Source organism: Dendrobium catenatum, unplaced genomic scaffold (genome assembly GCF_001605985.2).
Source record: "Dendrobium catenatum unplaced genomic scaffold, ASM160598v2 original_scaffold_234600, whole genome shotgun sequence".
NCBI lineage: Eukaryota > Viridiplantae > Streptophyta > Magnoliopsida > Asparagales > Orchidaceae > Dendrobium > Dendrobium catenatum.
Window position 1 is genome coordinate 172,531 of NW_021553008.1, and position 13,851 is coordinate 186,381.

Sequence of the window (13,851 nt, forward strand, 5' to 3'; positions counted from 1 at the left end):
AACTCCTCTTTCTTTCTCTTTCACATCAATTATATCAATTTTCCTTATTGATGCACTTTTCATTATCTTTTTACGAGTCTAAATCATAGAAGTCCAGTTACTACACCTTATCCACAATAGATTCCTATGCCCGCCACCTCTTTAATGCATATTGATGCAACAAAAATAATGGGCTTAAAATTTTCATTGTTGGTTGCAAATCTGGATGAGATAGATCAAGGGTCAATAATGGAGGGAACCAATCATAAAACATCTGCTCTAACCAATAAAGACTGTCTAAAACCTGAGACTTGATGCTTTTAATTTGTTTTGTGCTTCAATGTTAATTAATTATTTACTACCATGATCGAAAAAAATATTTCTATAAAACTAGGGAAGAATTATAATGCGCAGTTAACATTGATAAATAACAGTGATTCTAAATCTACCTAGAAGGAGTAAATTAAGCAATAAAAACTCAGTCAATGCCAACCCACAATGATAGTTGATTATAAAATGATTTCTTTGTTAGAAGTATATTACATTAACATTCAATATGATTATTCTCCACCTTGGGAACATATTCTTTACCACGTAACACATGTAAGCTGTCTTTGATATTTTTTTGTCCTTTTGGCCACCATGTGAACACGTCCATTGCCTTTTCATATCAAAGTTAGCATGTTTCAGGCTTAGAAATTGCTTATTTTATTATGGATAATATAATAGAATGAGATAAGGCAACTATTTTAGTGTTATATGTTAATCATCGGGCTCTTCAATTGAGCGCCAGCTATACTGATATGTATGAGCATATGTAATGGCTCCTAGCACACTTCCACTATCAAGTTGGGCGAAGAAGATAACCATCCTAGGGTATCATATTACAAAGTTTGTTAGTCATATTTTCATCAATTCCAAAAGGTACAATATATTCCTATTTGATGATTTTATCAAAGAATGTATTAAATAAATTTGTTATGAAGATGGTTGCAGAATTTAGATTTTTTTAGAGTTACCTCAAGTATAAAATATTGAATCATCCACACAGCTCCAATATTTCCCCATAGGCCCATAAATTGATATGAATTGGTGAGCACTGGATTATTATTACTAAATGTATTACTTGAGTTGTCAATTTCTATTCATAATTTTTTTATAACAACCTGAACACATTATCCAGAGGTCTCCTATGAGTTGCTTAGCTATTTTGCAATATTGTTACGCTATTAATTTGCTAGGATAAAGGTTAGAGGGTTTATATTTAACTAAAGCTATCCTAAAGTAATGCAATAATGAAGTAATCAGACATCTCATTAACTTGGCAGACAATTAACCATTAGTATTGATTGTATTACTTGGGTTGGGAACTCATATGCATTTGTTGTAGTTATTCGCTCACAACATGAGCCAATTAAAATAACGGTTACGAATATGTTAGTGAAATTTCTGCAATGTATGCTGGAGATATTTGAAGAGATGACGTACCAAATGAATAGGCTCATAGGTAAGTTGGGTTTAGAGCATGGTTGTGAAGTATAAGCAACTTGAGGATGAACCTCGTCTCAATAGTGCATCTCAAAATAACCGGGTAGAGAAAATTCAATAGAGATCATTTAACTGGAGAAATGTAGTAGAAAAAATTCTAGAAGATTTGTTTCTAGAAATGTGCCCCAGGGAGAATCTCATTCCATATGCATGGAAGGATATTTTGATATCTTTCAATAAAATAAAAAAGGTGGGCATGTAGATGAGAAATTACGCAAAACAAACTTAAAAAATTTGGAATTATTTATAAAGTCGTACCAAGTACCAACTTATGATGAAGAGTGATTGTGGTTGAGATTATGAACATCATTTCCTTGCAAACAATGATGAAGGTATAACAGGAATAGGTGTGTATTGTGGTACATACATAATTTGTAATTGTAGTTGATTTTGTGATTTACATCTATCTAGGAGAGAGTTGACATAGCAACATTACATGATAAGACTTTTGGACTATTTAAAAAGTTTGTAATAATGTCAAAGGATTTATTTGTTGTTGACATTCAAGGGCCTAGCCTAGAGATAGACTACTCAAACATCAAGGAAGTTTGTCTTGATGATGTTAGAGAGGATTTCGACTTTGATTACCAGCATATAGATGGGGTCAAGTATGCTTATGTAATTATGTATGTTGCAATGTGTATAGTGTTGGCAACCAAAGTTGCTCATAATGCAATGCAAAAGCTGAAGATTTTATGATGCATACCAAGGATCTTGAGTAAAATAGACCATAGAGAGATAGGGAGAGAAAGAAGAATTCTAGAATACGAAGCTCTAGGGTTTCAATAAAATAAGCTTGAGGGCAGAAATTCGTGTAAATTGAGCTCACTCCTCCACTCCTATTGAAAGATTTAGATTAGGGCGTGTGCCTTACAAAACTGACAACATATGTTTGGTCTGATTGGAATGTTTGAGGTGATGAAGGCTTCTATTGAGCTTTTAAAAAGTTGTCGGCTTGGAAAACGTTAGTAGTCAAGTAGCAGAATAACTAATAATAGTTTGCCTCAATAAGTCATCCTTCCTTGAGTAGTAACTAGATTTTTTTTATTTTACTAGGGTTTCATAGATAGCAATCATTAGGGTTGACTACTAAGCCACACTCACTCAATTGGAATGAGTTATTAAATCATGATCGCCTACTAGGGAGAGTTCTCTTGTAGATTGATGAATCTATTTTGGGTTCATATTAACTTGACTTGAACTGATTTGATTCAACTTGAACCGGATTTTCTAAATATTTGAATGCAGATCATAGTTTTTAAAAAATCTTACTAATAAAATAGTTCATTAAGTTTGAAATGCAAATCCACCAAAAAATTGTTCCAAACCCAAGATTATAACGAAATAAACACTTACAAACAAATAAAATGGATAAGTATAGCTTGAGACCATCAATAAATGAGATATAAGGGCAAATGAAAGATTATAACCAAAGATCTATGAAATTATTTTAATAATCAGGTGAGAAAGAAATTATCAGCACTTAAAAAGAAGCAAAAATAAAGCAATAAAAACAAACATGGGTGCAAAAGGTGATTGTCTTACTGGTCTACGATCTAGGATTGACATGAAAGTAGAATGATCTCTGATAGATCGCTCAATCCTAGCATCGCTTTCAGCAGCTTGCTTAAGGTTTGCAGCAAATCTATTCAGCCTATCGAGAAGGTTCTTTGTAAGGGTGCTAGACTGAGGTCTAGTCCACTTTGTTCCAAACTGGGTGCGGAATTGAGTGTCTTCATTTGCTTCTTTTTGCAATAGCTCTTCAGTCTGAACCAACAATTCCTGATTGACCCTTCTCAAATCCGTGAGTTGTTGCAACTCCGCTTCTAAGCCTGCTGGGCCACCACTAATCTGCACAGCTTCAACATCTTCCTTAAGATCCATTGGCAAACTAAAACTGCCATCCAGTGCTAAAATGGAATCAGGAAGGTCCATCTCCTTTAACTTGACCCTTGTGATCTCACTCCCCTGCTGCAATTTTTCAGCTTGAGTTCGAATAATATCATCAACCATCTCTGTATACCTAGACAAGGACTTCGTACTATTATCGGGGATAAGGTTTGAAAACAACCTTTCCTTGCTAGCATCTAAGACTTCATTCATAAGCACAGGTTTGACAAGAGAAGCAGCAGGCAGAGAAATTAAGGAACTTGCTGGCGGAACACGCATGAGATACACCCTATCATTCTCCTTAATTGCCCGTTCCAAGTTCTGGTTCATATAGCCCTCCAATCTGGAAACTGCATCAAGAAGAGGTGCAGCAATACCTTTGACAGATTTCTTGGCATCTGTTAGAGCGTTAATCCCAATCTTAAGCCTTGCTATTTCCTCTGCAATCTCTTCTTTCCCATGGAGTTCTAAAGAACATCTATAGCATGCCTCTGCATAGAACTGAGCTGCCTTCAACTGAATATGAGAGATCCAGGTTCTGTCAAAATGCTGGTTAAGTGGAGCTGCATTCAGTGTTGCATAAGCTTCCTCATAGAATAGGCCAACCTGCGTCATTACAAAATTACTTGCCTGAACATAAAATTTTAATTCTGAACTTTCACAAAACTGTTTTCCACCCTCTGATACTGTAAAACCAACTGTAATACGTAATAAATCTACACACTAATCAAAACATGAATTAAGAAAGAGGTTTGTTAGAAGGAGGGACTAATTCGACCATCTACAAAAACCAATCATTAAAATATTGGGAAAAAAAATTGATGCGATCAAAAAATATAGGGGACCCTGTATTTTTTTATCACAAAAAATTATAAACGAGCGACACAGACAAAACGTAAAGGACTAAAGACGAGAAGAGGAAAGAACAAACTCTTACATTTCAAATAAAACTAAAAAGAAGAAATTACAACGACGACGACTTGCAAACTTAAAATTAAAAGACGACACCCTAAAGTTGCTTCACTTAGAGAAGAAGGATACAGGTGGAGTGGCACTTGCGGAGAGACGAAAGAGATTAGAAGCTCAAGAATAAAGGTTGGAAAGAGCCCGCAGGATTTTCGGAGGGATGAGAAAGAAGGGTGGAAAGAGCTTGCAGGATTTCAAAAGCAAACCCACAGGTTATAACTTTTCCAAAAATCACATTTTCATAACATTCACTTAAAACAATACATAACCCCTCATATATATAGGTATGAAAGGGGAATACAAAAAGACACAAACATTAATTTTCACTAGAACCTAAACATCACAACATTAAAACACCTAAAAATAAATCCAAAGCCAAGAAACCGAAGAGCCATCCACGGGAGCCAAGGAGGCCGCACGGAACCAAGGGGCCACGGTCTCGGGAAAGAGCCCAGGCACGGGAAAACCAGCAGCCAGCCGGAATTCCAAGAGGCAAAGCACAAAAAACAAGAGCCATGGAGGAAACCAAGGAGTCACCCCATGGGAAAAGACAATTCTTGGAATTCCAAGTGACAAACATGATTACAAACATAAAAAGCATAAAAGAACATTAATATAAGATAACAAATGAACTAAAATGTTAGCTAATAATGAGCTAACCCTTAGTTCAATAAGTGAAAACTAAAGACCAGCTCATAAATGAGCTAAAATTTTAGCTCAAATTTATTTGAGCTAGTAGACTCAAGGGAAGTCAAAAATCTAATTATTTTTTACATGAGTTGACCCCCTTTGTCTACATCAAAAATACTCTCGAACAAATCATACGATGCATTTTCCATTAATCTCCTCAAAAACAGTTTTGCAGCGAGTACCAACAAGAACTATGAATCTCCACTGTAATATAAACCTGAGATATGAGCTCGCTAAAAAAGAATAAGGAATGATAAGCAGGCAAAGAAATTAATGAACAGTTCAAACTAGTTAAAAGGGGCAAACCTGCCGTGCGACCTTGGAACAGATGCCATGCGGCTTGGCGTCTGCAATAACCTTCTCAAAAAAGCACTCCTGGGCCTGCGCGAGCATGAGCCGCTCAAGCATTCCCGCGCACTCGACCGATAGATCAATAGTGGCGCCGCCGAGAGCAGCTAGCTTGGGTGCAACGGCCTCACGGAGCATCGAAAACGCCCCCGCCGCGCTCTGGAAGCCATTGCACGCCTGCTTGAGCCCCGCTGGTGAGGTTCGATCGGCCGACAGCGCGATTTGGCTGTAAGCTGCACCGATGTTGAACAGAATGGCTGATTTCTCGAGGTGGATGCTCTGGAGGGAAGCCTTCTTGGAGGGCTTAAAGGCGTCGTACCAAGTGAAGTTAAGGGAGTTGACATGGGATCGGTCGGCGGAGATAGGGAAGCGGGGTTCGATGAGGGCGATGGCTCGATAGTAGGACAGGAGAAGGTCACGACGGGATTCGGGCGAGGGATTGGTAGGTTTCTCAACTTCGGATCGCATCTGGCGGACGGAGTCGAGATCATCCTCCGCCATCTGAGCTTCGCGCTCGGAGAAATTGGTGGCGATGTACTGCCGGAGAGGGCGGTAGAGGTCAACAGCTGTGGTCTTCTTCTCGTGCACCGCGAGCATCACGTTCACAGCCGACGCCGCCATCGCCGTTTCGCTAGGAGATATCCCTCGCTCTCTTCCAGGATCCACAATCGGCAGCCTCGCGCTATAGTTCGAAGGTCTTGGTCATTTGGCGGTGGATCGCAAGGGTATGATCAGGCGGAAGAATGGCGAACGTAGAAGTTTTACTTGGGCGTGTCGCCCGAGTCGGCAGTTCACAAGACGCGACGCGGAAGAGAAATAGGGATGGTTGTACTCTCAAGTCTCAATAAAGATTAATTTTTAACTTTTTTTAAGAAAAGTTCTATCATCATAATAATAACAAGTCTTTAACTTTTTTTTTTCTTTAATCAATTGAAATTTAACTTCAATAACAAGTCTTTAACTTATTACACAGTTGCATTTTTTTGGGATTTTTACATATATAACACTTAAAACATTTCAAAATACATATTTAACACTCAAAATTTTATATTTACTAATATACCACTCAAATTTCATTTCTATACTTTAAAATACCACTACGTTAACGTTGAGTTAAAACCCTGTTCGAGGCGATCCCGTTCCTAGCTATTCCCGCGCGTTCCTATTCCCGAGCCTTCTTCTGCCCGCGTCTTCTTGTTCTCCGACGACCACCGTCGCCTATTCTTCGGTCGAGAAGGTACCTGTTATGACGTCAAATCGCCGCTTCTTCTCCGACGACCGAATGTCGCCTATTCTTCGCTAGAGAAGGTATCTGTTCCGAGTCAGACCGTCGCTTCTTCTTATGAGATTTGCTGTAAGAAAAAGAAGAAAACAGGCCTTTTGCTCGCATAAACTACATCCAATTTCGAACAGAAAATCGGATATTTGCATTGGACATTCTCGCGCATGAGTTAATCTCTTTACAGAAACTGAAATTGTATAGGAAACCGAAATTTTTTGATTAGTTTGGCTAACTGAAATTTTTTAATTGAATTGAAATATTACAGGAAACTGATCTGAAAATTTTTAATTGAATATTTGAACAAAAAACCGAAATTTTTACAGGAAACTGAAAATTTTGATTAGTTTGGATAACTCATTTAGTTTCAGTTTTTTCACTTTGTCTAACTTATTAATTTTATGCACTCACAGAAATGGATTCAAGTCATATTTGCTCCATTATTCTCAAATTCGGTGGATATTGGAGTGAGGTGCAGGGTCAGGCTCAAATGAAGTATGTGGGTGGAAGCCAAAAAAATTTAAAGCTTCGGAGAGATGAAATCACTATGTTGTTGCTAAAAGAACGTGTTGAAACACTTTTTCATTGGCTAAGGGGTCAACCATTCGATTTACACTATCATGTCAAAGGAACATCACCAAAGAATTACTTGTTGATTTCAAGCGATTCGGATGTAGTTGAAATGCTTGAAAGTTCTTATGAAAGGAATAAAATTGAGGTGGTAGTTGCAATGAAATATAATGAAGAAGATATGTCCCAATCACAGGACATTCACACTGAAATGCATCAGTTTAGCTCATAGATCATAGATAATAATGATATTGTAGTAAATGATTTGTGTGATGAGTTCTTTATATCTCAAAGACTAAGCCAGAAACTTATCAAAGAAAATAGATGAAGTTAGAAGCTGCAAACATCTAGAATCAATGGTGGAGCAATGGAGTGACTTTAGATTTGAGAAAACTTTTATGTACTTATGTTTAATGTGAAAGTTTTACCTTTAAATTCTTATGTAACTGTATATATTATAGAAACTTTTGCACAACTCAAATTTGGGGTAAACTCTTTTGGCCTCCTCTAATTTTAGTGCTGTGCTTGTTAATTCTTGCTTTAATTTAGAATAAATATGAGCGGGCTTACCTAATTATGGCTTTGAAAAAAAGAAAGAGCTTTCCACTGCCTGATACAGTTATTTTTTTCTAGCTAGTGATGAGAGAAAGTATGATATAGGCATAAATAAATGGAAACTTCAACTCTCAGTTGTTTCTTCCATATCCCAATGGTAATCCTTATTAGAAGACAAATCCTGTACCCTTTATATCTTGCATTGTATTTACGGTTTTTACCTCATTTGAGGTCTATTTAATATGTTTCTGTACTCTTTACACGTACACTGTAAAAACATTATTTGATTTCTAGTTCTGTCCTTCTTCCTTATTGCCGGAACTTTCTTCTCTTCCTCATCGTCTTTCATGGTATCATGAGCCGTTAGGGTAAACCCCGTTCTCATGGAAACCTTACCTCCTCCCTCCTCCTCCTCCTCCTCCGCTGTTCATACCGAAACCATTAGCTCCTCCACCCTTATACCGCCGAACCTCAAGTTTCTTGTATCTAATCTCAAGAATCTTGCCCCTCACCAACTCACGCCGGACAACTATCATATCTGGCGGGCTCAGCTGCTTCAACACTTCACGGCAAATGGTTTTGCCGGTCATCTTCTTGGCACCAATCCTCCGCCTCTCGACACGTCCTCCACTGCTTATGCGCAATGGTTCCTCACAGATAGCAATCTTCTTGCTGCTCTATTATCCACCGTTTCTCAGTCTATTCTTCCCTACATCCTCACCTCCACCACCGCTCACGAAGCTTGGACGGTTCTTGAAAAGCGACTTCAACCAACTAGCCGATCCCGCGTCATTCAACTCAAGAATGAGCTTTACCGTACTCAGATGAAAGATCTCTCGGTTCAACAGTACCTAACCCGTATCAAGACCATCGTGGATAATATTTCAGCTTCCGGTTCCAAGATTGAGTCTGAAGACATCATGCTTCACATTCTCAATGGCTTACCTTCATCCTATAATTCCTTTAAATCCACTATCCGTAATTCTCTACTACCCGTTGATCTTGATACTTTTTACGCTCTTTTATGCAATGAAGAGATCCACCTTCATCAAGAAACATTGCAAGATCAGCCAGGCAATGTTACTCCTGCGGCCCTCTATGCAGCCCCTCTCACCTCTGCTCGACCTCGCAGCACCAACAATCGCAGATTCAACAAACCGAAGCCTTCCTCCCAAACGGCTTCGGTACCTCAGCTACATTCTTCCGGCCAACCGCAACAGACCCGCCCGACTTGCCAAATCTGTGGCAAATTAGGCCATATCGCACTCAATTGTTGGCACCGCAACAATCCCAAGTATGCTCCGACGGATACACGCCAGCCTCGGGCTATGTTTGCAAATCCAGCTGCACCGGTCAATCAGGATTGGATTCTTGACTCAGGTGCTTCTGCACATCTAACGCCAGATGCCAATCAGCTCTACTATCCTTCCTCCTACCAAGGTTCGGACACGGTCTCGACTGCAAATGGTAACGCTCTTCCTATCTCCAACTCCGGTCAAGGACTTCTCCCCTTACCGGATATGGCTCGTAAGTTGAAACTTAACAATCTGTTACATGTTCCATCTCTTACGCATAATCTGTTATCTGTTTCCAAACTTACTTCCGATAATTATGTTACAATTGCTTTCAATGCTAATGGCTTTGTTATCAAGGACTCTCGGGACCATCGTCCTCTGCTTCATGGACAACTTCATAATGGGCTTTACCATATTCGCGCTGCTACGTCTCCTAACCCGACAGCTCTCACGGCGACCTCCGCTGCTTCTCGGCATTGGCATACTCGGCTTGGTCATCCCAATAAAGATGCTCACAACATTCTTTCTAAGCTCTTTCCGGAAATAACATCTGTATCACAATCTTTCTTTTGTGATTCTTGTAACCGGGCCAAGAGCCACAAATTAGTTTTTAATAACAGCATTTCTATTACCACCGAACCCTTTGAACTAATTCATACTGACACTTGGGGTCCTGCTCCTCACCTGTCTTTGGATGGTCATCGTTACTACGTTTTATTTATTGATGACTACACTCGCTTTTCCTGGTTGTATCTTCTTTTTACTAAGGGTGATGTTTTTACTGCTTTTAAGCATTTTTGTAAAATGGTTAAGACTCAACATAACAAGACTCCAAAAATTCTGCGCTCTGACGGAGGCGGTAAATACACTAGCCAGGCTTTTCGCTCATACCTTCACGAACATGGGATGCTACATCAAATCTCGTGCCCTCACACTCCTGAGCAGAATGGTCTCGCCGAACGTAAACACCGCCACCTACTTGACCTCACCCGTGCCTTTCTCCATGACTCCGGTTTGCATATCAAATTCTGGTCGTATGCCATCACTACGGCTAACCATTTAATCAACCGTCTGCCGTCTAAAACCATTTCAAATCAAATTCCTTATCACCTCCTTCACGGGACATCTCCGTCTTACACTTACCTTCGCACATTCGGTTGCTTGTGCTACCCTTGGTTAAGGCCGTATACCACGAATAAATTCACACCTCGTTCCACACCTTGCGTCTTTATCGGTTACTCCTATCAGCAAAAAGGTTATCTCTGTCACAATTATACCACTGGCCGTACTTATACTTCTCGGCATGTTGTGTTTTATGAAGAAGTTTTTCCTCTTAAAAACATCATGAGTTCGCCTTTGAACCCTGATCCCACTGTCAACTGTCCCATGCCACCTCTCCTCTTAACTCCCACCACTTCTATTTCTTCACCTCTCACGCACAACACTGCTCAAACTATGACTTCAGACGCTTTACCATCTGCACCCACGTTGCTTCACTCCCCTATGCAATCTACACGGTGCTCTCCTATCACTTCGGACTCCCTTCATGGCCCTCTCACACCATCGCACGATCAGTCTCCCCAGCCTCGTGCTGTTCACCCAATGCAAACTAGGCTCAAATCTGGCATTGTGAAACCAAAGCCTATTTTCAATCTCTTTGCCCCGACCACTTCACCTTCCACTCCAACATCTTATATTCAAGCTCTCAAATCCACTCATTGGCATATGGCTATGCAACAGGAGTTTGACGCGTTACAACAGCAAGCCACCTGGACGCTTGTTCCCCCTCCTCCCGGTAAGCCTGTACTCGGCTGTAAGTGGGCTTACAAAATCAAGCTCCTTCCCAGTGGCCAAATCGACCGTTACAAAGCTCGCTTGGTGGCTCTCGGCTATGATCAACAATTTGGCGTAAACTATACCGAGACCTTTAGCCCGGTCGCCAAGATGCCGACTATACGTCTCCTACTCACTCTGTCGCTCATCCGGCAATGGCCCATGTATCAATTGGACATCTCTAATGCCTTTCTTCATGGCGATCTTCCCGACGACATCTACATGCGCCAACCGCCCGGATTTACCGACCCAGCTCAACCAGACGCGGTGTGCAAACTTCACAAGTCTCTTTATGGGCTTAAACAAGCACCGCGACAATGGTTCCAAACATTAACTACCTTTCTTCAGCAACAAGGATTCGGGTTTAGTCGTTCTGATCATTCTCTTTTAATTTTGCATCGCAATCACATTCATATATACTTATTTATGTTGATGATTTCCTAGTAACCGGGAATGACGAAGCGGCAATCCGACAACTTCTTCAACAATTACAATCTCAGTTTGCTCTTAAACAGCTGGGTAACATTTCCTTATTTCTTGGCATCCAGGTGACTCGCTCAAACAACGGCTTTTTCTTATCTCAAGAACACTATGCTGCTAAGATTCTCAACGATGCAGGTTTTAAAGATTGCAAAGCAGCGCCTACTCCTATCACACCGAAATCAAAACAAACGACTCATCCTAGCCAGCCCTTCGCTGATCCATCCCTCTTCCGTCGCTTGGCTGGTTCGCTACAGTACTTGTCCATAACCAGACCCGACATTGCTTTCGCAACCAATCGGGTGTGTCAGCACATGCAATCCCCCACCGATCAGGACTTCAAGGCTCTCAAACGACTACTCCGTTACATCAAAGGAACTCTTTCCTATGGTCTCCCGATCACTACTGGCTCACTTGAACTTCGCTCCTACTCGGATGCAGATTGGGCGTCTGATTCCACAGATCGGAAGTCAGTCTCCGGTTACTGCACCTTTCTCGGGCCCAACCTCGTCTCCTGGACTGTCAAAAAGCAGCCGACGGTGGCCAAGTCATCCACTGAAGCCGAATACCGCTCTCTTTCCGCAGCCGCTTCCGATGTTGTCTGGCTTCGTCGTCTGGCTTCTGAACTCCAGCTTCCACAGCACAAACCGACAACTATTCATTGCGACAACACCTCCGCCATGGCTATAGCTAAAAATCCGGTGTTTCATGCTCGCACAAAGCATATCGAGATTGACTACCATTTTATTCGTCAACAAATTGGCGCCGGAGTCATTCAGCTAGAGTACATTCCCTCTCAGGAACAAGTTGCTGATATTTTGACAAAGCCCTTTTCTATCACTCGGTTCATTGACCTCAGGAGCAAATTAACCATTCGGCCTCCGACTGCTTAATTTGAGGGAGGCTATTAGAAGACAAATCCTGTACCCTTTATATCTTGCATTGTATTTACGGCTCATACCTCATTTGAGGTCTATTTAATACGTTCTGTACTCTTTACACATGTATAGTAATATACATTACTTGAATTCATATTCTGTCTTTCTTCCTTTGCTGGAACTGTCTTCTCTTCCTCATTAGCTTTCAATTAGATCTTATTTATATATTCATTATACATATATAAATAGTTTTAAAAAAACTATATTATGCCAAGAATATATATACTCCAAACAAGAAATAATCTCCCGTTCAAAATTACCTCACCATGAAATATTTTTCTTGCATGCCCTATTGAAGATGAAAGAGTAAGAGAGATTCGATTAATAAATTATAATTATAAGTTAATTAACTGCTTGATCCATTAGCTAAACAATAATTTTAAATTTATTATATATATTTTTGGAGACATATTTGGAGGCAATCAAATACAAGATATAGCAAGTTATTTGTCACAAAAATAAAATTTAAGAACTAAACAACTCTTTTTCTTATGAAGTTTTACTTATACTTCAAGATGAAATTACAATTTAGCAAGATTAAGGTTAAAATTCTTCATCTTCTTCATGTCACAAGATATTATAAAAGCATAAATAAGCATCTTCGTTATAGATCACATAAGTAGCATAAAAGTAATAAACTATAGAAAAGTAAAAAGTGAAAACTAAATTTATGGTGGTTTGATCTACCGACCTACGTCCACTCTCTAAGTTCTCTATTTGGGAATTTCAACACGTCTCTTATTTTGCTCCAAGACAGAGAAGCCTCTCTCCTTCATAGAAATTAGAGAAACCCTTACACCTTTTTCCTCCTTGAAAATCATGATTAACTTAATCCACAAGCTAGATTTTATATTATATAGAAACACTTTACAATATAAAAAGAACATTACAAGAAAAACACAATAAGCTTTTAGATTAGAGTTTTAAACTCTGAAATTAGAGAATTAATGATATGATTTGTGAGAATCAACTAGTGGTGCAAGCTCTCCCAAAATAATCTCTCTTAAATGGTGAAAAGCTCTCAAAAGAAAATAGAAGTTGCAAAGGAAATCTTTCTTTGTAAAGCTCACAATTTTTTAGATGCCTCTCGCGTAGAAATCACATTTTCGGATTCTTGTAAAAGTATATTTATAAGATGAATTTATTAGAAAACCCTCAATGACAATTTTATTAATAAAAATTTTGTGTCGATCGTACAGTAATTCGACCTAATGATTGTAAAATACTATTAGTATAATTGTCCAATTTAAAAAAATATATATCTTTGCTTTATCAAATTGTATGATAATGATCTTTCAAGTTTTATTTTCTTAGATCATAGGATGAAAGGATTTCGTTCCAATTCTTTATGGAAGTTTGAATATTTTGATAATTGGTTGAAGGATATTCCATGCTCATTGACTATCCTTATCATAAAAAAATGGATACACCATCTCTTGAGCTCTAATTTTCTTAATCATAAGCTAAAATAATTTCATCA

General features: G+C 39.2%; 1 protein-coding gene across 1 annotated transcript in view; it reads right to left on the bottom strand.

Moving 5' to 3' along the window:
• Positions 1–6,241, bottom strand: part of LOC110106943 (vacuolar-sorting protein BRO1) — a 21,049-nt gene extending 14,808 nt beyond the window's left edge. Inside the window, exons 1-2 of the mRNA XM_028692577.1 lie at positions 5,380–6,241; positions 3,047–4,023 (exon numbers count right to left, since the gene is read on the bottom strand). Coding sequence (XP_028548410.1) covers positions 3,047–4,023; positions 5,380–6,042 — 1,640 coding nt within the window. The 5' untranslated portion in view covers positions 6,043–6,241. The remainder of the gene's footprint in view (positions 1–3,046; positions 4,024–5,379) is intronic.
• Positions 6,242–13,851: the final 7,610 nt, after the last annotated feature.